Genomic DNA, 27906 nt, shown 5'->3' on the forward strand with positions numbered 1-27906 from the left:
ACTGGGGCCAAAGATACACATCTATAATAGTTGGTGTACCTACAAGTATCTTGATTATAATGTTTATTAGTAATATCTGAAATAGTATGTGAATTTTTCTTTTTTATGGGGTGGAGGATGACGACGATATTTCTTATGAATTAACTAGGAAAAAAATTATATCAAAAACATGATCTCTGAAAGGATGAGTGGGGACTTCTGCATTGTGCCACCCTGCTCTAATTAGCATATTTTGTTTCGTTCAGCGACGACAAAACTCAAGTGTTGCACCTTTCCATTTATCCGGACAACATGCAATCTCAATCTCTCAAGCTGATGAGATGGGTGCTTTAGGTTTATGACGTAAGAAAGCCTGACTGTCTTTTATCACTTGAGGCTGTTTTTGGGACACTGAAATATCAAGGGAAATGCACAGCCATCATGTTAACGTGCTCACGATACGTTAATATACGTTAATATACGTATAATACGTAGGGATGTTACCAAAGAATAAAAAACGTGGACTTTTACTGGAATGGGCTTCCAACAATATACAAATACACACAAGGCATAAGACTTTTATTTTGAAAACCAGCCTGTGCGGCAGCCATTGAGCAATAGCACAGTTGGTGTGTTCACTTATACATGGATATTCACTGTTCACATGAAAACAGCCGGCGACAGGTCGCTAAAGCTCCGATTTAAACTGTGAGACATATTTCCGAACATGGGCGCTGCAGACACATAAGCTACAGTAAGGGTAAGTTGTTTCGGTATACGGTGTGTAAGCGGTATAGTCTTTTGTTTACAGTGTGTATCTGTGCAGGTGAGTGCTGAATTAGTTAAGATAACGCTGTTTGGCTAACGTTGTTAATATCACTGTGGTGTAGGAGTAGATGCCATTTCCTCTGCCCTCTTTTAGAAGAAAGTGAGTTTTCTGTGCTTCTGTATGGTCCAATGCAAAAGTTAGGTTGCCCATGGCCAAATTAACATACATGTGATTTTGTTTTGGAGAAAGCTAGTACAAATTCTTTACAGAGAACACATTTCTACATGTTTTTACTGTTAAATTATTGGTTATTTGTCGAATTTAACCTAAAGTTTGACACGTTTAGTAGAATTACAAAAAATATCATAGTACTCTTTTCTTTAAAACTCCCCACCAGTCATTGATAAACCCCCTAAAATGTATGTATTTCTGTTGATCGGAATTCCATATTTAGAAGTACCTTAAGAGTATGTGCAGAGCTATGAATATGCAATTAGCCACTGCATTTGTCAACATACAACAATTTGACTTGTATTTTCTTGCACCTGAGTCTCATTAGACCATGGGAAATATACAAAATAAAAAGGTGTTTTGGAGCACAAAAAAAATAATAATAATTCCGCTTCAGGTGTCAAATGCTGTTCTAAATCAATGGAAAGCCCATGCTTTGCAGGTTTTGGGTGTGCCTTATAAAGCTGATCCAATTTAGCAAGTAATTATCTAACTCATCCTGAGTGGGTTCAGATGTGTTGAAACTATGCAAAGCAGGAAAGCAGGACCAGCGTTCTGTTACGGTGGCATAAAAAACTGCAGTGTAAACTGTCTTTCTGTGTTCAGGAGCAGCCAGCAGGTATAAGGGATGGACACCTGGACGCCCAACCCTCGGGCCAAGCCGTTCATCCCTCGGCAGCAGCGCAGCTTCTACTTGACATGGAAATACAAGCTTACCAACAAAAGGGCGGTTCGCAGACTCTGCCAGGCAAGTATATTGTAGCCTAACTGCAGTGAGACTTGGATTATTTTGTTGATTACTCTCTATGAATTCTAATGAACAGCATGCAACCAATACCATAAAATACTACTGGGGTAAACACAGCATTAAAAATCCAATGATTCATTAATGTTTGCCTGATACTGTTTGTCTTACAGGCAAATCTGGACTAGGATTTGTTGGCAAAAATCAATTTTAGAGCCTAAATTATGATGCTTGCTCTTCAGTTATTTGTTTCAGTATAATGGACCAGTTGAAGTGGTAGTTTTTAACACCATGAATAATTATGTTGTTGCAGTTTAGGTATAATTTCAGCGTTGTGGTTATGGTTGTATAACAAAATACTAACAAACATAACCCTATTCATTTAAATTAAGTAAAAAAAAAAGATTCAGATATGTTAAGAATGTTTATGTTATTGGCCAAATGCAAAGAAATGGTTTACGGTGTTTTTGGTGACCTACTTGGTAGTTTTTGTAAATATAAACACATTGAGTATTTGATGCCTGTAGCAGTCTTAAAAAGAAAAAGTTGGTTCAGAGACATGTTTATGACTGTGTTACATCAACTTTCCTTTTTATTACACTTTTTAATCCTTTGGGAACCGAGGATACAAGTGACTGAAGTTTTCCAAATGTTAAAATTGTCAGTTTAATATACCCTATAGAAGAAAGGCTAGTTATGCACATACATTCTGCGTCTATGACACCACACTTTTGTAACATGTGCAGGATGAGGCCTGGTATTGTTTTACTGAAAATACAATGGACTACCTGCAAAGGATGTAAAAAAAAAAAAAAAACTATATATATATATATATATATATATATATATATATATATATATATATTTATTGTTGAGAAAGGGCATTTTTGAACACTCAATTCTCCTAATACTCAATTCTCAAATCTCCAATAATGTCAACAGTAAAGTTGACAAAACAAAATTCTTTTTTTTTTTTTTTTTTTGTAATACAATGTAGTGGGCTGAATATGACACATGCAGAATTTCTTGGTTACAACTGCTATACTGAGACCTATTGTTTAACTGGAATACACTGACAACACCTGACTTTTCAACATAACTCCAAGACTGCAGAATTTGCTTTGACTTATCCTTTGTAATATTTGTTTCCTCAGGCAGGTGCAGTTTTGTTTTTGTTAATTACAATACTTGTGAACATTAAACTCATTCTTGACACAAGGAGAGTTGCAAGTGAGGAGGATGCTGCTCAGGACTATGGTAAGAATAAGAAAATGTTACTAATGGCCAGTTATTCTTTGTTAGGTATTGCACTTTAGGCAGACTGTGGTGTCAAACCTCAGGCCTTTTAAATGTGCAGACACAATATATGTTGCAATGATATTTAATCTACATTAGTCTTTGTTTACTAGAATTCTGTGTCATTTATAGTATGTAATGGTTGTTTTAATTTGCATTCTTTTTTCATTATGGTTGCGCACTGAACAATGTCTCAGATGATGCCTTGGCCAATATGGAGACACCACGAAGACCAGCCAATGGGCGCAAACTGTTGGACATTGAGGTGTACTCCAGTCGCTCCAAGGTGTATGTGGCTGTAGATGGCACAACAGTAAGTGATTTTCAGTCCTTCTGTAGTCTTTTTTTAAATATTATTACCACAGACTAATTATTAGTCATTAACATTCAATTAGTTGAATTGTGTTTTTGCAGAAATGTTAAGTTCAGTGCTTTCTAGTGGACAGATACTTAGATCAGATGTACATGTATTTTCTTATGGAGTTACTTATCTGGTTTTAATGTTTTTTTTTCTGTAGGTATTGGAGGATGAGATGAGGGAGCAGGGAAGGGGTATACACGTCATAGTGCTGAATCAGGCCACTGTTAGTAAACCTTATTTATCTAAATCTTATATATATTAAAACATTGTTTATATATATATATATATATATATATATATATATATATATATATATATATATATATATATATATATATATATATATAATCTCAAAAAAAGTTTTTGCAGCAATAAAGAGCACACATTATTCCTGTGCTTGAATTATTAAATTGGCTTCAATATATTATTACTAGTCTATAAATGAGATAATGGCTCAGGATCAGTTTATTTACATGATATGCTGCAGCGATATGACACTAAGCAGAAATCTCAGATCACTAGGGACCAGTCGGTTTGTCCTGTTTAAGGTAAAACAGCAGGGAAGAACAGCGTTCAGCTGCTAAGCTGCTTGTAAATGAAATCAATTGATTTAAATTTTTTAGAAGATCCCCAACACTAGACTCTTTAAAATCCAAACAATGTTTTATTTGAGCAGGTCCTCAGCTCAGTTTAAAACACTATATTTTTATTAATACTCTACTGTTATTCACTTTTATTCTGTAGAGACATTTTTATAGTCAATAAAATAAGATATAATCTTTTCATCTTTCTTATCTTTTTAAGTTATTGATTTGTACAGCATTTTGCATGGCATTTTATATATGAAAATGTTATATAAATAAATTTACCTTGCCTCATGTGACTAATATTTGCTGACATGATGGCTCTTAAATACTCTAGTTTTTAACCAGCCTTAATTAACAGGATGCAATGTTTCGTTTTTCCTGCACAGGGCCATGTAATGGCAAAGAGAGTGTTTGACACCTATTCTCCCCATGAGGATGAAGCTATGATCCTCTTCCTCAACATGGTTACTCGTGGTAGAGTCCTCATTTTCACAATCAAGGTAAAAAGAAACCTCTTTATTACTTTCAATTAATATTAATCAAAATATTTAATGTAATCTTTTTATCTCAGACTACTAATATTTGCAAATAAATGTGTCTTGTGTGCTCTTGAGGATGAGGGAACCTTCCATTTGAAGGACGCTGCCAAGAACCTGTTGAAGGGGCTGGGCAGTCAGGTGGCAGCCACGCTGAGCTGGAGAGATATGTGGGCTCTTGTTGTGAGGAAAGGAGGTAAGAATTTTTTAAACTGGTATTGATTTGTTAACAAGTGAGTGTGTTACACTTGATAAACATGCGTTTGTTAGGAATGTAATTGTCAGCCCAGCCATTCTGAATACATAAAAAGGCTGTTCATTCGAATCATGACTAAACAAAACAAAAAGACTGTATAAGGCTCTCTTAATATTTGTATGATACATTCAGTAGTTCTGACAGATTGCAGTTTGACGGCTTTATGATTGATTGTTTTCAGGAACCATAACTAAGATGAATACATATGAAGAAAAAAAGAATTTGATAAGTCCACCATAGGATTTGATGATATTGTTAAACTAAATATTTGAGCCTTGTCTTGTTGTGTTAATGATATTTATACCTTTAGGTCAGGTTTATGGTGAAAAGCACTCAAAGTCTCTTGCTCTCTCTACCTGGGGAGACCCTGTGCTTTTGAAAACGGAGGTTCAACTCACTGCTGCCGAAGGTATGGACCTTTACTATGTCTCTGTTTGTCTGTCACTGCTTAAAATGGAACCATAATAAATGTAAACATTGTTGATGGACTGTATTATGTCAGAATCAAACCTTTATCTTCAAAAAAAGCAAATTTATGTACAAAGAAAAAAAATTCTTTACATTTAGGTGCAAGTCAGTGCAACTAGTAGTAGTTTAGTTCTTTGGTACTGTTTCTATTGGTCTGCTGGTCATGAAACTTTGGCCCATTGTAAATGGTAAAATGGAGATTAGGTTTTTGTTCAACGCTGTAGTTGTGAGGATCAACATTTTTCTGAACAACCTTAACCAGACATTGTAAATAAGATGATTAACATCATCTGACATTGATCCTTTTACAGAGGCAGAGTGCCACTGGGCAGACACAGAGCTTAATCGAAGGAGGAAGCTATTCTGCAGTAAAGTGGAGGGGTATGGCAGCATCTGCAGCTGCAAGGATCCAGCGCCCATAGAGTTCAACCCAGAACCAGTAAGGTCTTTGTGAAATGTCTAGTGAATACATTTAATATGTAACTTTTTCTCTAAAACCCTATTTAAATAGGAGTTTTACATGGGGATCTTTGGTAATGTAATTTAAAAAAAAAGGAGATAGGTGTGGTTACTCGATCCAGCCACTGCCTTCACACAGTGTGGATCATATTCAGCAGAGCAACTAGAGTATTTAAACTGTCACTAATGTTCTAAGAAAAGCCCTTCCACCAAAAATATCCAACCCTCTGCAGCCTCTGTATTCTATTCCTTCAAAATAATGCATGAGAAGATGGCAAAAACTTTACTTAACCTTTGCACAGTTATTATAACTGATATTATAACCATTTAATGGTAGTGTAATGAGTAGGGCACACATTTCTCACTTGTATGGAGGCTGCTATTGTGCATAAAACCTACTTACCCTTACCAGAAACATCTCTCCACTGAGTGAAATTTAGGTTGTTTTGAGGATTTGAGTGTTGAGCGTTGTTCAGAAGCTGAGTTTAATCTTGTACTTTAAATATTGATTACATCATTACTTGCTTTCTTTCACTCTTTTTGGAAATGACAAAATATTCCCCCATGTCAATTCAGTCAGGATTAAGCTCTATTTGCTGGGGTAATGCAATTTTTCCACAAGACATCAGTAATGTGTATGGTGGATTCACACTAGATAAGAAATCTCTGTGAAAATAACAGAGATGGGAGGGGCTATTTGATTCACCCACTGCCATCACACATGGGGAAAAAATGTATACGGTCCATACAGATGTATTAAAACCACTGAGATATTCTGCTAATAATTACATTACCCCATGTCCACAGGTATAGTATATCCCTTCCAAAGAGGGCTTTGGAAATGATTTTTGTCATTGTGCTTTTTACATACACTGTTTACAGAAACGGCTGAATATTGAAATTGACCAGTTGTCTCTTACAGGAATTGTGTATCAGGTACAACTACAAGCTTATTTGTGTGTTTTTTTTTTTGTTTTGTTTTTTCCCCTGTTGTCTAGCTTCCCAGCAACAATGTCTACAATATCCCAGTTGCTGTCATTGCTGGAAACAGACCAAACTATCTCTACAGGTAATTAGTTTCATTTTCCTGTGGTAGCTACAAAAAGGCTGATTAAATGATAATTTTTTATGTGTTTGCAGAATGTTACGCTCTCTACTCTCCTCCCATGGTGTGAATCCACAGATGATCACAGTTTTTATTGATGGATATTATGAGGTACCATTTGGCATATCCTTTTTCTGTTTACCTCTATCAGCTTTTTTAAATTCCTCTGCACAGGTTTTTAGGAATGGTGATCCTTTTCAGATAATTTAAATTGTGAGGTCTGTGATTTTCCTTGTTTTTATTTTTTTATTTATTTTATTCTTATTATTTTTTAAGGAGCCTATGGATGTGGTGGAGCTGTTTGGCCTCAAAGGAGTTCAGCACACACCTATCAGTATTAAGAATGCCCGTGTGTCACAGGTGATTAATTGGTGCCTGCGATTGCCTCTGTGAATGATCACTTCTAAACTTTTGCTGTAGACTCTCATAATGAATAAAAAATGAGAAGTCATCAATTTACATTGATTTACTTTACATTTCATAGCACTACAAAGCCAGCCTCACAGCAACATTCAATCTACATCCGGTGAGTACTGCCCCCTCCAGTTTTGTAACAAAACCCTTCTGAGGCTGTAGCCTGAAAGACCACACTTTATATCAACTGTACCTAAAATCAGCTATAACCTTAAAGCCATATTGGTGTTCCTACTGGTCTTTGTCAATTTTATCAGCTCCACTTACCATATAGGTGCACTATGTAGTTTTACAATTACAGATGGTGGTACAGCTGTGGCTCTGCATACAGTATTAGCCCACTTTCACCCTGTTTTTCAGTGGTCAGGCACTCAAAAACACCACCACAAAGCAGGAATTATTTTGGTGGATCACTCTTAGCACTATATAGACACTGATATAGTGGTAGCATGTTAGTGTGTGTTGTAGATGTAGTTCATATTAACTATCCTCTTGTCTGTGCATCACCAAATGGCAGACGTCAGTGACCATTCTAACCAGATCTGTGACCAAATTGTAACGAATGAGAATAACAAATAATGTTAATAATGTCCGCATTTTTTCACCATTGCAACATTATTAGACTCTTCTAAAGACTCTATCCTGGTGCATGCTTTTGTTACCTCATGATTGGATTACTGTAATGCTCATTTTCATGGCTTACCTGCCAAAACTCTTCACCCACTTCAGTATTCAGAACTCTGCTGTTTTTAGTCTAATGTTAAAAATCTGCTCATACCACCCCTGTATTTCATCAGGTTCACTTGTTTCTGAACACGTCTGCTACAAAAATCCTACTGCTGACTTATAAGTCCTTGCATGGATTAGCTCCATCTTCTACTCTTGTACAGCTCTATGCTCCTCCAAAAAAACTTGTTAGAAGATTTTATGGATTAAAACAGTGTTTCTTCTTTGTCTGTGACAAATTGTTTGACATTGACAAATCAATGTTTCTTTTTAGGATGCGAACTTTGCTATTGTCTTGGAGGAGGACCTAGATATTTCCATAGATTTTTTCAGGTAAATAAGGACATGTAGTGGCATTTGTCTTCCCAATTCCTCCATAAACACACATACACATTTTTATGTATTTTTTAAATGTGAGTATGTATGTATGTATATTAGTGAGTGAGTGGCTGAATTAAAAACCAGTTTCATCGTGTTAGGTGCTTCTCATGTAAAAACACTTCATGAGAATAAAGGGTTTTTTTTTCCTCTCCCAAGTATAGTGCAGTGAACACTAGAGGGTAGCAAACGCCCTCAGGAAAAAAAAATATTCTCATAGTTGGGTCTGTGTTTAATTTTTACACCAAGAATACACATAGAAACATTATATTAGATATATCATTAGAAAAATGTAAACTGTATCTCTGTATGTATCTTTAGCTGAAACTCCTGTTCATTTTTGTCCTCAGCTTTCTTAGTCAGACAATTCACTTGCTGAATGAAGATGAGAGTCTCTATTGCATCTCATCTTGGAATGACCAAGTGAGTACTACAGTCTTTACATAGCATCTGTTCAAAAATGATGTAGTAGTTTTTTATAATTAGTATTTGTTAAAATATTTATTGCAAATGTACTGTAAAGTATTATAAAATGTTAATATTTTATACTGTTTTACATGTGTTGTAACTTTTAGATGGGTAGACCCAAGGAAGTTTTCTTTCCTACAATGTTTACAAAATAATGAACACTGTTTATAGTGACTGTGTAAATCATTTTAAATCCATAAATAAACAGGATTTGTGTTTTTCCATGTTCTAGGGCTATGAGCACACTGCAGAAGACCCTTCATTGCTCTACAGAGTGGAGAGTATGCCTGGGTTGGGCTGGGTGCTTAAAAAGAGCTTATACAAGGACGAGCTGGAGCCTAAGTGGCCCACTCCAGAGAAGGTCTGTATGTTGTTGACAGAAGAATTGTGTCATTTTTATTTTCCAAATGTAGCAAATAATATTTATGAATGTAATAACTTATTATTTTTATATATCTTTTTTTCCTATAATCATATTAATTTAATGCATCTTCCTAGAGAAGTCCTCTTCTTCTCACAATGACTACACTGAGATTAATTATTCACATTCTGTCATCACACTCTTGTAGCTGTGGGACTGGGATATGTGGATGCGGATGCCGGAGCAGAGGAAGGGAAGAGAGTGCATCATTCCTGATGTCTCGCGCTCTTATCACTTTGGCATCATTGGCCTCAACATGAATGGTTACTTCCATGTGAGTGAAAGTGGACTTGCTGTTGCTGCATAGATAAAAGATGTTTATTTATAGTGTGCACCTTATAATGTATTGCAAGTTAATTAAACACTTCCTGGATATATCAGGCATTGTAGTTATAATTTCAAACAAGAAAATGGACAAAAGTCTATGTCTTTGTTAGTAGGCTGCAACAAGCTTAGCTACCCTGATCGGGTTAAGCACTAATGTCTATTTTTCATGTTGAGATTTCCTGTAAATAGGAACTCCCAAAAAATATGTGATTTGTTTGCTTTCTTCTGTAGGAAGTGTACTTTAAGAAGCACAAATTTAACACTGTCCCAAATGTTCAGCTAAGAAATGTAAATGGGTATGTACGACATCCAAATGTTTCACTTTGTAAGATCTCAGAAAAGAGAATTGAATGAATTATATTTATGTTTTACTAAGATTTTATCTGTTTGTTTTCTGTCAATAGCTTGAAGAAGGATGCGTATGAATTAGAGATCCAAAATCTGTTACGGTAAATAAAACTTTAAACTTTATTGTTTCATACTCATCAGTTCGGGGTGCCATACATTACGCTTAAAGTAACTGTCCCATTTGCAGAGGTACTCTGATATTTGCATTTCCCAACAGTGTTCTCTTGGAAGGATGTCTGGGGTGTATAGATAGACAGCTACTGATGTGTAGTGCTCATGGCTACACATTGACATTGACTTTTTTTTTTTTTTTTTTTTTTTTTTTTGTGTGTACAACTGTCACCATCGACCATCTCACAACGGGTTACCACTTTATTTAGTTTTCTCTCATAAAACTGCTTTGTAATGCCCTATATATGTCCTATAATTTGAACTATATGTCGGATTCCTTAGTGGCGCATGACATTTTTCATTTATATTTATATTTATACACACACAAAATAATGTGTGTGTTTGTGTGTCTCTTTTATAGTGAGGCAGAGGTCTTGGATCACAGCAAAAACCCTTGTGAAGATTCCTTCATCCCAGACACTGAGGGAAAGACCTACGTTATGTTCATCAAGATGGAACAGGAGGCAGACACCAGCACCTGGACTGAACTGGCTAAGGTAGAAATCACTGACCAAATCCCTGATACTCCAGCAGTAAAATTGGCCTCTACTTATTCCCTATTAATATCACCAGTACAACAACACAGTAAAGAGTAATGTCGTTTGCTGTGTGTATTTTCTGTACATAGTGCCTGCATGTGTGGGACCTAGATGTGCGAGGCTATCACAGAGGACTGTGGAGGCTCTTTAGGAAGAAAAACCATGTCCTTGTAGTAGCTGTTCCAGTCTCACCCTATTCGTAAGTCATAATCAAGTCATAATGATGTCTGCATTCTTTCTCATGCTACATTCATCAAATATACACTTTACTTTATTCTTTCTGGGGCATTCCAACCATGGAAAGAACCATGGTAATAATCAGATTTGCCAATTCAGCCCTGTACAATATTGCTCCACTGTCTCCATAGGTTCTTCTGTGATTTTTAAACACATTGTCTCTTACAGCATTAGGAAACCTACTCATGTTACTGCAATTCATCTGGAACCCCCACCCAAAGAGGAGGGAGCCCCTGTGGAGCAGATGTAGAGCAGCTGCAGGCAGCTTATGGGCCTCATCTGAGCACAGGCCACACTTGCACTGGGCTTTCATCGGTCCTGCGCAGGGAGAACTGCCTCCCTCCAGGCCATGCAGAAAAACTGGGGAGCTCATACGGCAGCCCCTTCTCCACTACAGTATCAAATATATGCTGCTTGTATGTACTACAAGTTCCTGCATTAAGTGAGGACAAGATTTCTGAAGAATGGGAAAAGTGAGTCAAACTCTTGCAGCTATTTGGAAGTTAAAGATTGTATTAGGAACTGTGCAAAATAAAGCTTTGTGTACATCTTTCATGCATCAGTGACGATAAAATGAAAATGTACTCTTAGATTCTTTTCTAAGTCAACTGGTCTTGATTTGTGACTGCATTAAAGGAGATAGCAGCCTCAGAGAATGAATATGAGTGAGGACTAAACTTTATCCAGAGAACAAAGGGCAGTTGGTCAAGAAGGGAATAGTTGAAAAACACTACTGAATGCTTTTGGTTTTACGATGCATACATTTTAAATTAAAACTATTTATTTTGGCATTTGGGGGGCCGGGGGTCTTATTATGTTAGCTGCTTTATTAATTTGAGAACAATATACTTGGGGACAAACGTCTAACATTGTTTACAAATAAAGTTCTATAGACATATATTTTTGGAATAAAAAATGATCAAGATTGTCATAAATTTTTCACGTCAAAGGTACAAGTGATTAAGATGGTACTAAGAATAGTTTTGTTTATCACCTACTGCTTAGACCAGTTGAGAGAACATAAGGTGCTCTTGTCAAAATATACATCATTACCTCAGGTGATGCTTTTAAATTCAAGGTCAAAATATGATCTATTCAATTAATAATAGGCCAAGTATACAACCATTGGCCAAGTTGTGTGGGTGTTTTGTTTAAAAAAAAATGAGTGAAAAATTTTATGTCATGTGCTTTACATGCACCTGCTTTTTCCTAAACACACTGTCAGCAGAGGAAAATACCTGAGGTTGTGTGTTATAGTTTGATGAGTTAAGCTCTGTCTACATAGCTCAGTACTACAGGCATGGGGAGGAGTAACGTTTTAGCAGTGCAACCTGAACTATATAATAGGTTTGTCCTGTGATAATGTGACTGCCTTTGTTTCATAATCATTTATAAATGATATGTCATGCAATAATTTCCTAATCATTTCACGACTGAGATACATCTACAAGCATTGTTCCTACCACTAAATATTTTTGTATGCTAAGCTGTGCAATAGTTGAGTGGATGTCATATCTTTTTTTCTTTTCCTTTTTTAAATTGACTAAAATAATGACTGATATTTTGCTGTTTCACAAGCAGATGCCTCAAGTCACCAGGTCCTTTAAAAATTTCATTCACATCTATTTGTGCTGTTCTCTTTGTGTTTTGTTCATTTATCTTTTCTTAAATAAAATTGTGATTGATATATTTTTGGCTTGCTTTCTCCTCAGTATATAAAAATTGTTTTGGTAAACTTTTAATTAGAAAAGCCTGTGTATTACAGAACACACTCATACAATGTAGATTATGACTTGTAACTGGTATTTCTAGTGATTCAGGAAAATACACAGGAAACTGCCAAATTTGGAGAAAGTTACAAACCCCATATCTGGAAAATTTTGCAACTTTTTAGGATAATGCAACAAAAACAAGAATTTATGATTTAATTATCTCAATCCTTAAGGTCAGCCATGGTCTAATTGTTAGATGGCTTAGTACTGGAAGGTTGCTGATTTGTTTCCGACGACTAGCAGGAAATTTGGGGGTGGTGGGAGTGAAGGAACAGTACTGTCTTCCCTCAATTCATGGCTAAGGTGCCCTTGAGTAATGTAACTATGTTCCATCCGCTCCCCGGGCACTGGGGATTGCTTCCTGTGGCTCTGGCTGTGTTTTTGCTGCTATCCAACACTCTACATGAATGATCCCCAGGTCCCTGTGGTATGTGTGGATCATTCACAGCCGTGCATGTGCAGCTTTAAACACTCTGCTCACTTACTGTCCACTCTATGGATACACCTATATTTCCTGTCCACCTTGTAGTCAGAGATGGCAACTCAAATGTTCTTGCACATTTCACTTTGGTCATCCTTTAGTCCTTCAGAATTGGACACTGGATGCTGCCCACAGGATGCTTTTTGGGTTTGAGGACTATTCTCAGTCCAATAGTGACACTGAGGTTTTTAAAAACTTTAGCTGGGCTGCTATGTCTGATTCATTTCTACCAAGGCAACATATGCCACCTCCCTGTCTGTGTCACTGCAGCTCTAAGAATGACCCACCACCCAAATAATGTGCTCTGTTATATATGTATTTGTGTGTGTGTGTGTGTATAAGACCTCTATGAATACATCAATAATAAATACATACAATGTAGATTGCTGCATAACACATTATTCTAGAAGGAGGGCTCTAGCATCAGAAGTTTTGGGTAAAGAAGTTTCTTTCTTTTCAAAAGCACCAAACTAGCTCTGTACCCATTCATTACTAGAGAAATTGAACATGGTCAAGTAAGTCTAATTGAGCCCATTTTCTTTCCCTATATTCCATTCTCCATCCTTTAACAAAAGCCTTTACTACGTCAATATTTGTTATACTGTGCACACATACAATACAAGTTGGAGAAGAGTGCATTACAGAGTGGCAATGTCTGTTCTGCCATTCCAAGTCCATTTAAGATAATAACCCCAATTTTACCTGCAGTATTGGCAAGTTGTGTCCTTTAACCAAGGCATAAGAGCATTCATTCTGTTTGGTCTCGAATAACATAGCTTCCTGCTGTTCTGTTAAATTACAGCCCGATGGAGTTTCTCAGTGCGACTCAATTTAAAAAGCCCCCAGACACAAAATAATGTGCAAACGTGAATGTTTATTGACTGAAGTGATGAATATGTGACAGCTGATAAGTCTTTACTCAAACTGTTGACCCTTTAATGATCCACCTGTCATGTAATGTGGCACACTGTTGTCATTGCAAATACAGTTTGTTATATTCGGTATGTTTCCATTACATTCAAATATTTTTTTGCAGTTATGAGTGATATATTTACAGTAATTTCAAAAACATTTCTGCTCATTCCCTCTGTTTCACATATCACATTATATACATGCGTGCATCAATAATGTCAGTTTCACCTTGATCACCTATTGAATTTCTGGTCTTTAGATCAATGTCCTTTGAAACATCAAAAGTTTTGATATTCATTACTTGTACATAAACTTTCATAACCAGTTACGTAACAGCTGTCATCTGGCTATTCACAACATGACATGATTTTCTTAATTGTCTTGTTTGTCCAGATAACAGTACAGGTACATGGACACGGCCATCGCTGCCAGCTAAGGGACAAGAAGGGAGGGACAAAATGATTAATTTTAGCCATATATCGCATGTGTTTAATTTTGTATAAATTAGGTTGTAACCAAAAAGATAACTGTTGTTCATTAAAACTTGTTCCAGACATCAAATACATTAACTAGGAACAAACAGTACATTGTTTAGAAAAGCATACGTGAAAATCTATTCAGTAATACAACTTGACAAATGGGAGTATTTTATTTTAATTTAAACAAAAATTTGGAAAGCAACATACAAGGTGTTGTTCCTAGAAACATGAATGTCTTAGCAGGCTGTATAAAATCTCTACACTGTGTTTTAAACGTACCTCAACTCCACATATTCCTGCAGCTCCTCCTCCGACAATGTAGGTTTTCTTCTGTATGATTAAAATAAGCCCTTCATAACAGCCCTAAAGGATAAAATATCACCACATCTTTAAACCTAAATATAAATCAGTTTTAAAAGTAGGGCTGGAATATTAATCCCATTTATATTGGAAATGCAATTTAAGAGTATTTAAATTTAGCCTGCATTATCAGAATCAATATCCTAACACATTTTAAATAGAAACACGAATCTTCCGTATAATAGAGTTGGCTTTTATATAATAGGTAAACACTATATACTGTATATTTCAACAATAAACATCAGCCTAAATGACAGTCTGGCATAATTCATTCAGGGTTCAGAAGAACCACAACTACATTTTTTCCCAAAATTGTTTACCCCTATTTACAATCACTCAGTATTAAAGGGCCCGTCTTCCTTTTCACAATATTTTTTCCAAAATCACAATTAACACAACAGTTATGTCTTTACTGGAATTTATGTAAATAGCTTATTTTCTGATTGGTTGTCATGTAATATGCCTTCTTTAAAAAGCTGAAGACAACTTATTGAAATTGTAATGTCTGGGTGAAAGTATGCACAATTGTTTTCATGACATCACCAAACAGTGAATTTATAAGGGGCTGTTTACAGATACATTTATGAACTGGATGTAAAAGGAAGGTGCATTTGAAACTTTAACAAATGTGAAATGTTTTATTTCATATAACACCACTGTGTTTCATTATTTTAAATAATTTTATTTGCATGACATTTTTTGGTCATTAATATAGTTTTTGCTGGACTGCCTGCTGGGCCAGCCTAGAAGAGGCATTTGCTACTGACTGACACCTAATGTTGAAACGCGCATGCGCGAGGAACCGTTAGGATCCGTTAAATAAGCCATATTTCACAGACAAAATTTAAGGTGGCGCCACTACAGCGTATGTTGTTAGTTCAGCCCTACTTCACATTCCAGTTCGTGAACTACAGTTGGAACCGTTCGTGGGTAACCAAAAGTCATCTTTTCCCTGAACAAGAACTCTTTAAGGGACCTCAAAATGCGTTTGGTAGTAATTTCTAAATCGCTAAAAATGTCTGGGATTTTGCTGCCTGCATGGCTTTCTTCCGTCCCATTTCTTGTTATAAGATCTAAATCCTTCATTAAAATGTTCACTTTTTGAAAGGTGAGAGGTTTGAAGTGTTCAAGGGGTCAGAGAGTTGAGAGCTGAATTGGGACACATTCGCGCCGCTTCAGCGCCCCACAGTCCACCGCGGTGAGAAGCTCAGTGTTTTACTGGACCCTCGAACAGAAATGTGTTGAACTTTGTTGAGGTAATATTTATCATAGTCTCTTCTTTATGTTTGGAGAATGTTTCTGTGACCCAGCCTTTTGTTTTCTTATATATTTAACAAAGTCATCTTGTCTGTCCTTATAACGACACGAATACACGGACACATCTCACCGTTACTGACTTTCTGACGAGTAAATTACATCTGCACAGTTTTTTATTTAACTTTACACGAACACGGACAGAATCTCCGGATTATTAAATCCAGAACACCAGAGCGAGGTGTTGCTCAAAATAAACGAGTTTGTGAATTTATCGCAGCCCTGTTTTATCAGTCGGACCCTTATTGAAATGTAAGTCAGTAATAAGTATCTAGTTCCCAGCGATGCCCTGTTCCTTTAGTAAATATAGTTTACTTGGTTGATAAAATGTTAAGGTGAAAGGTTTTAGAAATGTTCAAAAACTTAAATGTTAAAATGTTATCTTTTTGCTTTCAGGTAAACGAGTTGCTTTAATGTCATCTCAACACGGTGCTTCGGTTTTGTAGCTTTGTATGAACAGAAAATAACAGGCTTTCCATGATCATACATACACTGTCAGCAAAGGACAAGATGAACTATTTTTATAGTTTGATAGTATTTGTTATTATTGTAAACAAATATATTAATATGAAGCATCAAAGCTTCTCCAGACCTTCCAATGAAAAGGGTATGTATTTTTGTCTTTCCTGTTTTTGAAATGCCAGAAAAAACTATGACAATGGCTAATGACGGTCTGGCTAAACTAGGCTTGCCTAGTTTCTCTTTGCTCTTGTTAGTCTGGCTAAGCTCTTCTGGTATCAATTCTAGCATTAATGCTAATGTATGTATGTTACTACTTTCAGTGGAACACTTTTCTTACCTCAACCTCACTGTTGAGTGCGTTCTCCATATCACAGAAAACTTTAGTGTCATTGCAGCAGCTGGGTGGGTACATGTTGCCATTTTCTTCACAATAATATGAATCAGTGAAGTCTGTGTAGTTGGTGAAGCCACAGCAGTGCATCTATGTTACAACAGGTACCAACAGAAGAAAATGCATGTAGTTATTGGTAATTATATGAAGTATACAGATATAGCATGCTGTTACTCAAAAGGTACTGGGTATTTTTACTCATTTAATGTGGCTGCCCTGTTATTACATGGCTGATTATTGATTCCAAAGCACTCGGTAGATTATATTTACTGTCAGATTCTTTTTGGCAGTTTATTTAGCAAACCAATTTTCACATTTTACCTTTTCCCGCCTTATGTTGGCCTTTGGGGGTTCTGAGGGTGTTCTAGTGTGGAAATATGACTGATGAATTTTTAGACAGCCACATGCTGAGCTGCCTCAGGCACGGATCTGTGTGTGTGTGTGTGTGCACTGTTTTTTTTTTTTTTTTTGGTGGCAGTCCAATAAACATGGCAGCACTGTGGGGAAAGATGTGCTTTGATTAGCCTTGGCTTACCTTTGTCATGGTCACGTTCCACATGTCTGTGAACACTTTATCTTTTCCATACTGCTCTTTCAGAACAGGTGTGGACCATGCCTTCAGGATTTTCTCAAGCTGGGGAGAATAAGATAAAACTAGATGTAGGAAGGAAAACATACATGTGGTCCTGTGCAAAAAACACACTTTATGAAATGCATTTCCAGTCTGAATGGCAATTAAGTTAATATTTTTTATTTTTCAGTGTCAGTGTCAGCAAAAGAGGAGGAAAAGAAAAACTTCAAAGTAGATTCAAAAACTACACATAATATGAACATTTTAAGTATTTTCTACTTCACCCCTTAATATAGCTATAAGGTGGCAACATTTTGGCAATTTCCTTAACTTAGTAGTATTGGGGCGGCGGTGGCGCAGCAGGTAGTGTCGCAGTCACACAGCTCCAGGGGCCTGGAGGTTGGGGGTTCGATTCCCGCTCCGGGTGACTGTCTGTGAGGAGTTGGTGTGTTCTCCCCGTGTCCGCGTGGGTTTCCTCCGGGTGCTCCGGTTTCCTCCCACAGTCCAAAAACACACGTTGCAGGTGGATTGGCGACTCGAAAGTGTCCGTAGGTGTGAGTGTGTGAGTGAATGTGTGTGTGTGTCTGTGTTGCCCTGTGAAGGACTGGCGTCCCCTCCAGGGTGTATTCCCGCCTTGCGCCCAATGATTCCAGGTAGGCTCTGGACCCCCCGCGACCCTAAATTGGATAAGCGGTTACAGATAATGGATGGATGGATAGTAGTATTATCTTTACAGCTACTCATCATTTCTTGCACTTGATGTCCTATAAGCATCCTATTTCCCCTCTAAAATGAAAGTTTAAAACACTACTTATCTGATTAAGACACTTTTGGTGGTTCACTAAGCCTGGGATGGGAAGGAGTCCATGTTACTCTAAATATCTTAATTATTTTTAAAATCATGAATGTATCAAAATCATGGAATGATTTGGAACGCTCTGAAGTTTTTTCTGAATTTTCATGTGCACCTGTTATAATTCATGCTAACTTCTCTCCCAGTGCTTAGAGTCATCTCTAATTCCTGTCCTTACTTTGAGTCTTTTGTTTGTTTTGGTTGATATTGAATGCTCAAAACAAATAAAGACTCAAAGTAAGGACAGTTCTGATTATCTTTTGTTGATCCTCATCACAGAAAGGAATTTCCATATATATTGATCTTTTTTGTTGGCAGGGTTTCAACCAATTATGTTACATCAAATTATCATTTCATGCAGCAAACTATATAAAAGGATGCAGTGATGCGGTAACCACTAAGATGTGGTGCCCTTTGTGTATAGCTCATGTATGCTTTTGTGGTCTCTCCCTCTCTGGTGGGAGAAACATTGAAAAAAGCCTATCTGTGGCATTTTGTGTTGTAACACACACACATACACACAAACACTCTCTCACTCTGCTCTCTGCTGCTCCCTTTCTTTCTGTTATTTGCTTGGGTTTTGATGAATAAACCTTGATGAGTTTCAATCACACAAAGACTTCTTTGCGGGAGAGCTGGAGTGCTGGTGAAAAAAGAGATGAATGGATGGATATAAAGATGGAGGAGGGTGGTGTTGGGGGTCAGTGCGAGTGGACTGCTGCATGCCTGGGGGGACGTGCAGACAAGCCGCAATTAAAAGACCCCCCCTCTCTGAATCAGGGAGAGGGACACAGATCAGTAGGGTTATTATGCAGCAGCTAGGTTAATCCATCACTGTCTGATGCCATTCCCTCACATTCTGCATCAGGACAAAGTGCTGTAGAAAAAAAGCAGTCATGCTAAATGGCGCACTGAGAGCAGTTAGCACTAAACTGGGCTGTGTGTGACTCATAAACACCAACATGCTTAGTGAAGCATAATCTACATGTACAAGGACAAAGAACAATAAATACTGCTTTATTATACACTGATATGAATGTTGCCATTTTTAACAAAAATGTTGCATTGTAAGCTATGTAAATGTTTATTGAACAAGTACAAAATCCGTTTCAGGGAAAGTTGAGACACTTTGCAAAATGTAAATAAAAAGACAACACAATTATCCATCCATCCATCCATTATCTGTAACCGCTTATCCAATTTAGGGTCGCGGGGGGTCCAGAGCCTACCTGGAATCATTGGGCGCAAGGCAGGAATACACCCTGGAGGGGACGCCAGTCCTTCACAGAGCAACACAGACACACACACATTCACTCACACACTCACACCTACGGAGACTTTCGAGTCGCCAATCCACCTGCAACGTGTGTTTTTGGACTGTGGGAGGAAACCGGAGCACCCGGAGGAAACCCACGCGGGGAGAACACACCAACTCCTCACAGACAGTCACCCGGAGCGGGAATCAAACCCACAACCTCCAGGCCCCTGGAGCTGTGTGACTGCGACACTACCTGCTGCGCCACCGTGCCGCCCTCAACACAATTATGTTCAAATCAATAAATTCCTATATTTAATTGAAAATAGAAACTTGAGAATGTTATAGTTTTTCAAAGATATATGGCCTTATATATTATGGAGTTTGGGTGAGGCAAGAAAACACTGCTAAAAGTTTTTAATGTTAAACAAACAAGAGGTCAATGACGTGTTTAACAACAAAAAAGAAGACTGTGTAGGCATATAGTTCAACTATTCAAAGATAATATTTCTTAAAATATTAGGTTCCTCATACAGAACCTAATATCATTAATAAGTTCAGAGGATCTGGAGAAATCTCTGCATGCAAAGGACAAGACCCAAAACCAATATTGGCTGCCTGTGATTTTCAAGCCCTCAGATGGCACTGAATTAAAAACCCACTGCATGTGCTCAGAAACATTTCCCAAAACCACAGTTTGTCCCTGCATCCACAAATCCAAGCTAAAATTCACAAATGCAAAAAAAAAAAAAAAAAAAACCTTTGGCCTTCTTTGGGCACAAGCTCATCTATGATGGACTGAGGTGAAGTGGAAGAGTGTCCCATGGGCTTATGAATCAAAATTTGAAATTCTTCTGGAAATTTGGTGCATTTTGAAAAACATTATAATGTAGATCCTGAAATTTTAAGTAGTATATATCCTATAACAAGCAAGACTTTAAATAAATTAAAAAGAAGAGGTGATAAAACATGAAAAATGAGGATGGTTTGGAATGTTTTGCTGGCATCAGTTTCAATATGGGCAAATATTGAATTTTTTTTTATTTTATATATATATACTTTTTCAGTTTAAAAATTAAAATTATGTTTTTGAATTAGTCTCATTTAAATATAGGGTTAAAATATTCATTCATTGTCTGTACCAATTATCAAGCCGAGGGTCGCTGTTGGTCCAGAGCCTACCCGGAATCACTGGGTGCAAGGCGGGAACACACCCTGGATGGGACGCCAGTCAAGTACAAGGCAGGTTTAAAACATTTGTACATGTATAAATGTTTTTATTTACAAGGATTACACAATAACCATATCATTCTATTGAACACAATTTAACTCTCTTTTGACTCCTTCTCATTGTTTTCTATTATAGTAGTTTCTATAGTAATGTAAAATTGAATATGACACGTAGCTAAATATTTGAATAAAATCTATGTGATTTAATTTTATTTATTTTACTTTAAAACAAATATAAACAAATTTAGAATTTGATGCCTTCAGCACACTGCAAAAGAATTTGAGCAGAAGCAAAATGAGTAAAAATATATGGAATATTCAAGATGCAGTTCAATCTTGAAACATATAATAATATGCAGGTGCACTGGTAACAGGTCAAAGTATTATTTCCTACTAAAGCAAAGATTGGTTTTAACTCAACATTTCTGACAAAAAATGTGAGAGAAACAGTCAATAGCCTTAAAAGTGTTCAATACAATATTGCAATATATTTCACCATCTACTTCATTGTAAAAGGATTGAGGTAATCTGCAGAAATTCCTGCCTGTGTAGGGCAAGATTGTTGAAGTGCATAATGTAAAACCTCAGTCAGCATGGCAGGGGAAATTGTCATGCTACTGTGATAAATATAACCAAATAGGCATAGGAACACCTTGGAAAACCCTTGTCACATGCTTATATGCTGCAATCAATATGTCTTTTCATGGGAAGTACTTTGTTATTTCAACAAGACAATGCCAGGTCTCATTCCGTAGGTCCTATAACAACATAGCTTCGTAGACACGGAGTGCTTGTGTGTAACTAAACTGCCTGAAGTCTTTATATCAAATAGCAATTTTAACAGTTGGTATCCTCTGTTCCCATCTTGTTAAGCATTGTAAATGCAATCAGGTTTGTAATGAAAACATTGGACAACAGCACCACAGAACAAATTCTTTCCGAATGGGAAACAAAGCATTCCTAAGTCATTGCATTTTTCTGATTTCTGTCTATTGAAAATAGGATACTGATTGGCATTCAGTTCATTAAGATTGTAGCAGAGAGTAGCAACATTAAACCCTGGTTTATATAAACAACATGTCACGACTTATCACATGCTTTCACTGATTATTCAGGTAAATGTGTATATTATTCAAATTGCCATTGCTGCGTTATTGTTTTGCCGATGTGTTCCATACTTATCAAAACCACAGCAGAAGAGGCAGGTTATAGACGAGTATATGCATTATTAAAACGACAATTCTTTCGTCATGATAATGAATAAATGGATGGTTGCGTGTGAACGATGGTGACAAACAGCACATTAAATGTGCTTGTGCATGCCTAATGTTCCCCTTAACAACTTGCCGTGTCTATAATTCAAACATATGTCCTCCTCTGTTCCTCCCTCATGCCCGCTGAATAGCCTTAGCTGCATCTGATAGCTGATAAGCTGCAGTCCTTCATCTAGATAGCCATGTAAATGACGTTCTGAGAACAGTCTGATTTCATGCTTGCGGAAATACCCAGAGGACCATTTCCAACAAAACTGGACTTAAGACTCCCACCAGAGACCCAGCAAAATACAGTTTCCCAAAGCCATGGACAAACTTCAATGGGTCAATGGACTAATCTCAAAGACAACAGAGCATAAATAAACCTGAGCATTCAGGTATATTCCACCTCAGTGTTTGACACCTGACATGCATTAGCTGAGATTGTTCCATAATGACACAGATTTATTTGGTAATTCAAGCAGAAAGGTTTTATTTTCTTTATTAAAATGCATTATTCTCCTAAACCGCCCTCCATAACTCACCCGGAATTGTTGTAATTATTATACATTTCACTAAATAGGCACAGCTATATATGTAAATAGCCTGTTTTGCATATAAAATGCTTGAACTTCAGTACCAGAGCTGGATAAATTGCTAAGAGCGAGAGCAATGGCATGAAGCCTGGGGCAATTGGCTAGTCATTAAGAAGCCGAATGTACTGGAGCTGCCGTAAACTCCCCATATTTAATGAAGGCCAGAATATGATCAGAATTTACATGGAAATAAAACAGGAAGGAGAGAAGTCTGAGTTTATGGGAGAGGTGAGGACCTTGGAGCAATACTTACTAATGAAGAGTAGGCCAGGATTACCAGGCCGGTCACCAGTTCAGAGATGAAAATGATCAGAACAATGGAAAAGAACTGTACACACAGAGGAAGAAAAAAAAATGCACATGGTTAGATTAGATTAGATTAGATAATACTTGATTGTCAGATCCAAGATCTGAAATTTGTCTTGCATAAAAACAGTAGCTCTGTTAAGAAACAATACATTAACATTACTACAATTAACATTAAAACAAAAAAATTGTTCATCAGCTCTTAAGTCTATATGTGTCACGCCCTCGTCTTGTCATGTCCGTTTTCCGGCCATGTGCTCTATCAGCACATGGCTCTGTTTGTTGTTACCCTAGTCCCGCCTTTGTTCCGCCTCCTCGTCTGTGTCTCATCTGTTACCCTGCCCCCTCGTTATCTGTCCAGGTGTATCTTGTCTGTGTCTTGTATTTAAGTTCCTTTGTGTCTCTCCTGTTGGTCAGACATTTCACCTTTGTTTGTTCCTAAGTCATGTCGTGTTTCTCTCCCACTTCAAGTCAGGTCGTTATTGTTTCCTAGTTTTGTCGTTTTGTGTATTTCCTGTTCCTAGTCATGTCGTGTTGTTTCTTCCCATTCCAAGTCATGTCGTTTTGTTTAAAATCCTAGTCTTGTTATTTCCACTGTTGCCTGTCTTTGTTTTGATATATCTTTTGTTCAATTAAACTCAGTGTTTTAGCAAGTGCGTCCGCCTCCGTCAGTCCACTCCGTGATCCCTGACAATATGACATTGAAGCAATTGACCTCTATGAAGTCTTAGGTGTTGATAATATAGTTTATTGGTGACTATACTACATTGTGTAAATAAATAAATAAAATAAATAAGGTCTTGTTTCATTTTTTCATTGCTCAATAACGTAAAACTTTTCTCATTACCATTATCAGCAGACATTTGTTTTCCTTTTTGGCTCCACAGCTGCCCAGAATTCCCAGCAGGGCCATCACACCTCCAGTGGCAATAAAGAAGAAGCCAACATTGACAAAGTGCAACACGTCTAAGAAAAATATCCCTAAAATCTGTAGCCAGGGATCTCCATCAGATCCCCACAGCCGCCAGCGCTAGACCCGCCACCTGCCAAAAAACAGGTACAGCCTTACACAACACTGACAGTGGTGTACAGTACGCTCGTTTCTTCCTGTAGGCAACTGGATCAACATCAAGAAGAACTTTATTGTCATGTCAGAAAGACAGTGTAACAAAAAACCTTAAAAAGAAAACCCAAATAAATGAATAGAGTAAAATAATAACTACAAGATGTACACAAGAGTTCAAATTAAGTTAAAGTCTATTGTAAATGTAAAATGTTTGAAGCAGATTGTAATCTTTTATATTCATCTTTCCCAAGGGTTCAAGTAATTCTGGAGGGCATAGTAGGAGTCCTCCTTAGTGGTCTGACATTACTGCCATTCTGTACCTGAGGCATGTGTGCTGCCACAGTGCTGGGTCATTAATTAATAGTATAATAGCATATAACATATAATAGAAAATACAAGAAACTGAAAAATACCAATATATGGGTCTGAAACATATTTGTATGGTATATATTGTTAATATTCACATTTGCATCTACTCAACTAGCTATTCATAATGCTCTGTTATATATTTTGAGTATTAAAACAACAAACAAAAAAAAACTAACAAATAAAAATGCAAACAGAAAAAGAAAAAATGTTGCTGTATCCGATAACCTACACATAAAGCCTGTATGTATATCCACATTACTGCTTTTCACTCTCACTAATACTTATCTTACATATTAGTTTCATAGTAATTACTGAATGATTTATACTAGTTGCTTAATAAACCCTAAGATTAATTACTGAATAATGTGCACATAGAAACCACCAAATTAGTTGTGCAATTAACCAAAACGACCCCAAATAATAGCCGTGGTGCTTGATTTACAAGATTCTTCAACTCTTAATTACACCCTGGCATTCAGACGTAAGGTCTATGCTTTACATAGAGGCAAATGCTCTTCTTCACCAAGTTTATCCAAGTTTAAGTGCCCAGTTATATCCTAAAGTCATTTTTTTTTAAATCATAAAATACCATCAAATCTGTTTTCTCTTTAGTAGATGCTACTTTGCTAAATTTCCCAGTTTTTCTTGCTTTTCGTTTTCAATTTTCATGTCAAGGTTCTGAACACCAGAGTACATTTTTACTGACTTTTTATGTGAATGCATTCTGTCTCAGAGGGAGGGGGTTAATAAGGGGGTTAATGTCTGTGAGTTGGTTTAAATGTGATACTGCCTCTGTGTGTGAAAGCTGGTAGTACACGTCAAACACAATCACAGCTGTCAGAGCAGGTTCCTCTGTGACTCAGCTGTCTGTCAGATAAAACACAAGGCCCCATCCCATCATTTCTGCATATTGCCTCTTTCAGTTACACCCTTTTTTTTAATACACAGCTTTCAAAATTGTTTCAGTGTTTGCCACATGACATTCTCACACCTGTTTTTGATAATCACAGCAGCTCTCAGCAAATCAGATACGACATGCATATCACCCTCAACTTCTTGCCTACAAACGTTTCCGTCTGCCTGCCATAATTGCTCCTGGCATTCCCCTTTTTTACGGCAAGGGAGGCCCGATCCTTTAATGAAATGCCACGTGTGGGGAGTGTCATGTCAGGAGAAGATGCACAGAAGAGATTGCATATAAATCAGTTTATTGGCAGGAGAAACTCAGGAAATTAAATGGTACTGTGCAAAATATGGAAAGCTCACAGTTTCTGACAGAATGAGATGCCATTGCGCAAGACCTTTGCACTAGAGATCATTCAGCATTAGGAACTGTAAGAAGGAGAATTTATTTTCAACAAGATAAATCTGCTCTGAGCTTTTAGTTCACTTAAACAAGCGAGCGAATCAGCAAAGATATGTAAGCCAGCCTAAAATTCTCACACAGACTCAGGCCAAGAAAACACCTTCCCAAAAACTGGAGCAGAAGTATAAAAGTAGCAGGTAAAAAACAAATCTACTGTAGAGAACTGGTGGTGTCACTGTCTTTAACAAAACTTATATTGTAATATTCATTTTTTTTCTTGTTCTGTAACCTCTTCATCCTATTCAGGCATTTATTCATGGGACACATCGCAAGAACACAACCTGGACAGGGCACCAGTCCATCATTCTCCCCATGAACACTTTTGCATAACCAATCTGCCTAGCAGCATGTGTTTGTGGGAGGAAACCAACACAGACCCAGGGAGAACAAAGTAGACACAGGTAATTCTGATCGATCATTTTGAAATTTCAGCTTACATAATGAACAATATTTCTTCATTTCCACATTTGATTGAGGCATAAACATGCCACACACACACACACACAAACACACACCATAGCCTTAAGGGTTTCAGGTGGTAAGCACTGCTACTAATGAGCATGGCTTGTACATACAATATATTATACTGTAAGCCCATTACTAATACGTTAAAACCATAAAATGATGCAGTTTGTTTACTCTTAAAATCTTCTATCAGTGCAATCTAAACCAAATAATAAGTTGATCTCTAAAGTGTTATTTTAATCCTCGCAGAATGGGCTCAAATGCCATTAAAGCCCCTTTAAAGAGAGAATAACTCCATTATACTGTAAAATTTCTTTAGCAAAGAGAAGCACACAGTAATCATTGGGGGTTCAAGCTGAAGTGTAGTAAAAATCATAGTGTTTCTTTATTCCAACGGTGTCATTAGGCAGGAACATTAGCTACCAAACAAAGGTGATGAAATTAGAAGCTTTAAAGTTAATGAGATGAAAATTGCTGTATGTAAGAAATTGTGATTGCCTTGTTGATGATGAACACCTCGGCATGGGACTGTGACATATAGTTTGGAAACTCCTTTGTTATATAAGTGTATTATGGAGGCTGGTGTAAATTACTTTCAGCACGTTCAGTGGCAGCCTGAATCTCCTTAGTACTTTACACGCCGTAAAAATCTCCGGCAATAAATACAGAGATGCAATTACTCTTCTAAACACTGCCACCCCCCACCCTTCTTAGGCTTATATGCGCACATGTAATGAGAAAACACAACATGCTTACCAAGATTAACAAGTTGAACAAAATCATCATAACTTTGACGAATGTGAAGCAGCCCATTTTAATCTGTAAAGAAAGCAATAAAAATAAACCAGTGTAAGGTCTTTCCTGTTAATTCATAAAGAGAGAGAAAGAGAGACAAAACTAATAGATGAACTGAATAGCCTTGAATCTTTATAAATAAAATATATTAAATCCAAAGAGCCTTGTCATTCTGTTTGCTTATGTTTTCATTTGAAGTGCAGCAATAATTAATAAAATAAAATAATACATTTTATTGATGAGAATTTGATAATCAAGTAGTTTTTAAGTTGTACATTGTTAAGGGTAAAATATGAGTTTCTAAACAAATGCAAAAGTATAAAAGCAACCTACCTGTGTAGAATGTGTGTACTGCTTTAGAGATTTCAGAGAGAGGGAGAAAGAAAAAGAGATGCATACACAGGTGAGATAAGTGTGGTTAGGTCAGGATAAAGCTGGCTAAATAGATTGGTGGACTGTTTATCAATGGCTAATTTCCTCTGCAGTACAGGGTTCCTACAGGACTGCATAAATACGCACTTGATCTGTCAGCTCTCACATGATGGAACACTGTTTAAATACCACCCACCTCCACCTAATGTTTCTACTCACATACTATTGAAAGAGAAAACGTGACCACTCTGAAAGGAAATGAATAATCTGGCTACAGGAAAGTAATAATCTGGACAGTTGCATGTTATTGTCCCTCACATTATTTAATATGAAAGAATAGTTATCACTTCATATGTTACAACTGGAGCATGTGTGGTCAAAACAGACACAGTTTCAGCTTAATAGGTCACATTTGTT

At 36.9% G+C, this 27906-nt stretch overlaps 2 protein-coding genes across 2 annotated transcripts; one reads left to right on the plus strand and one right to left on the minus strand.

Moving 5' to 3' along the window:
• The first annotated feature begins 612 nt into the window (after positions 1-612).
• Positions 613-12462, plus strand: pomgnt1 (protein O-linked mannose N-acetylglucosaminyltransferase 1 (beta 1,2-)). The gene is made up of 22 exons (XM_066664284.1): positions 613-739; positions 1586-1731; positions 2883-2981; positions 3218-3333; positions 3539-3604; positions 4355-4468; positions 4583-4700; positions 5071-5169; positions 5540-5667; positions 6686-6756; positions 6828-6903; positions 7069-7152; positions 7277-7318; positions 8207-8265; positions 8661-8733; positions 9011-9139; positions 9348-9473; positions 9758-9822; positions 9931-9975; positions 10407-10542; positions 10674-10783; positions 10990-12462. The coding sequence occupies exons 2-22, from the start codon at positions 1608-1610 to the stop codon at positions 11069-11071; spliced, it is 1962 nt and encodes a 653-aa protein (XP_066520381.1). The 5' UTR covers positions 613-739; positions 1586-1607; the 3' UTR covers positions 11072-12462.
• A 1824-nt stretch (positions 12463-14286) lies between these two features.
• On the minus strand, positions 14287-27135 carry LOC136691492 (tetraspanin-1). Its single transcript, XM_066664051.1, has 7 exons — positions 27079-27135; positions 23904-24086; positions 23004-23078; positions 17528-17626; positions 16939-17082; positions 14745-14828; positions 14287-14418 (listed from the first exon to the last, which is right to left on the minus strand). Exons 1-7 carry the CDS (start codon positions 27133-27135, stop codon positions 14359-14361), a joined length of 702 nt encoding a protein of 233 aa, XP_066520148.1. The 3' UTR covers positions 14287-14358.
• Positions 27136-27906: the final 771 nt, after the last annotated feature.

Source organism: Hoplias malabaricus, chromosome 3 (assembly GCF_029633855.1).
Source record: "Hoplias malabaricus isolate fHopMal1 chromosome 3, fHopMal1.hap1, whole genome shotgun sequence".
Taxonomy (NCBI): Eukaryota; Metazoa; Chordata; class Actinopteri; order Characiformes; family Erythrinidae; genus Hoplias; species Hoplias malabaricus.

Coding starts and splice junctions, on each gene's coding strand:
- LOC136691492 (XM_066664051.1), bottom strand. CDS start 27,135: ATGGGCTGCTTCACATTCGTCAAAGTTATGATGATTTTGTTCAACTTG. Junction 24,087..27,078: donor TGTTCAACTTGTTAATCTTG/GTAAGCATGTTG, acceptor TGGCGGGTCTAG/CGCTGGCGGCTGTGGGGATC. Junction 17,627..23,003: donor TCCTGGCCTACTCTTCATTA/GTAAGTATTGCT, acceptor TATTCTCCCCAG/CTTGAGAAAATCCTGAAGGC.
- pomgnt1 (XM_066664284.1), top strand. CDS start 1,608: ATGGACACCTGGACGCCCAACCCTCGGGCCAAGCCGTTCATCCCTCGG. Junction 7,153..7,276: donor AGAATGCCCGTGTGTCACAG/GTGATTAATTGG, acceptor TACATTTCATAG/CACTACAAAGCCAGCCTCAC. Junction 9,140..9,347: donor AGTGGCCCACTCCAGAGAAG/GTCTGTATGTTG, acceptor ACACTCTTGTAG/CTGTGGGACTGGGATATGTG.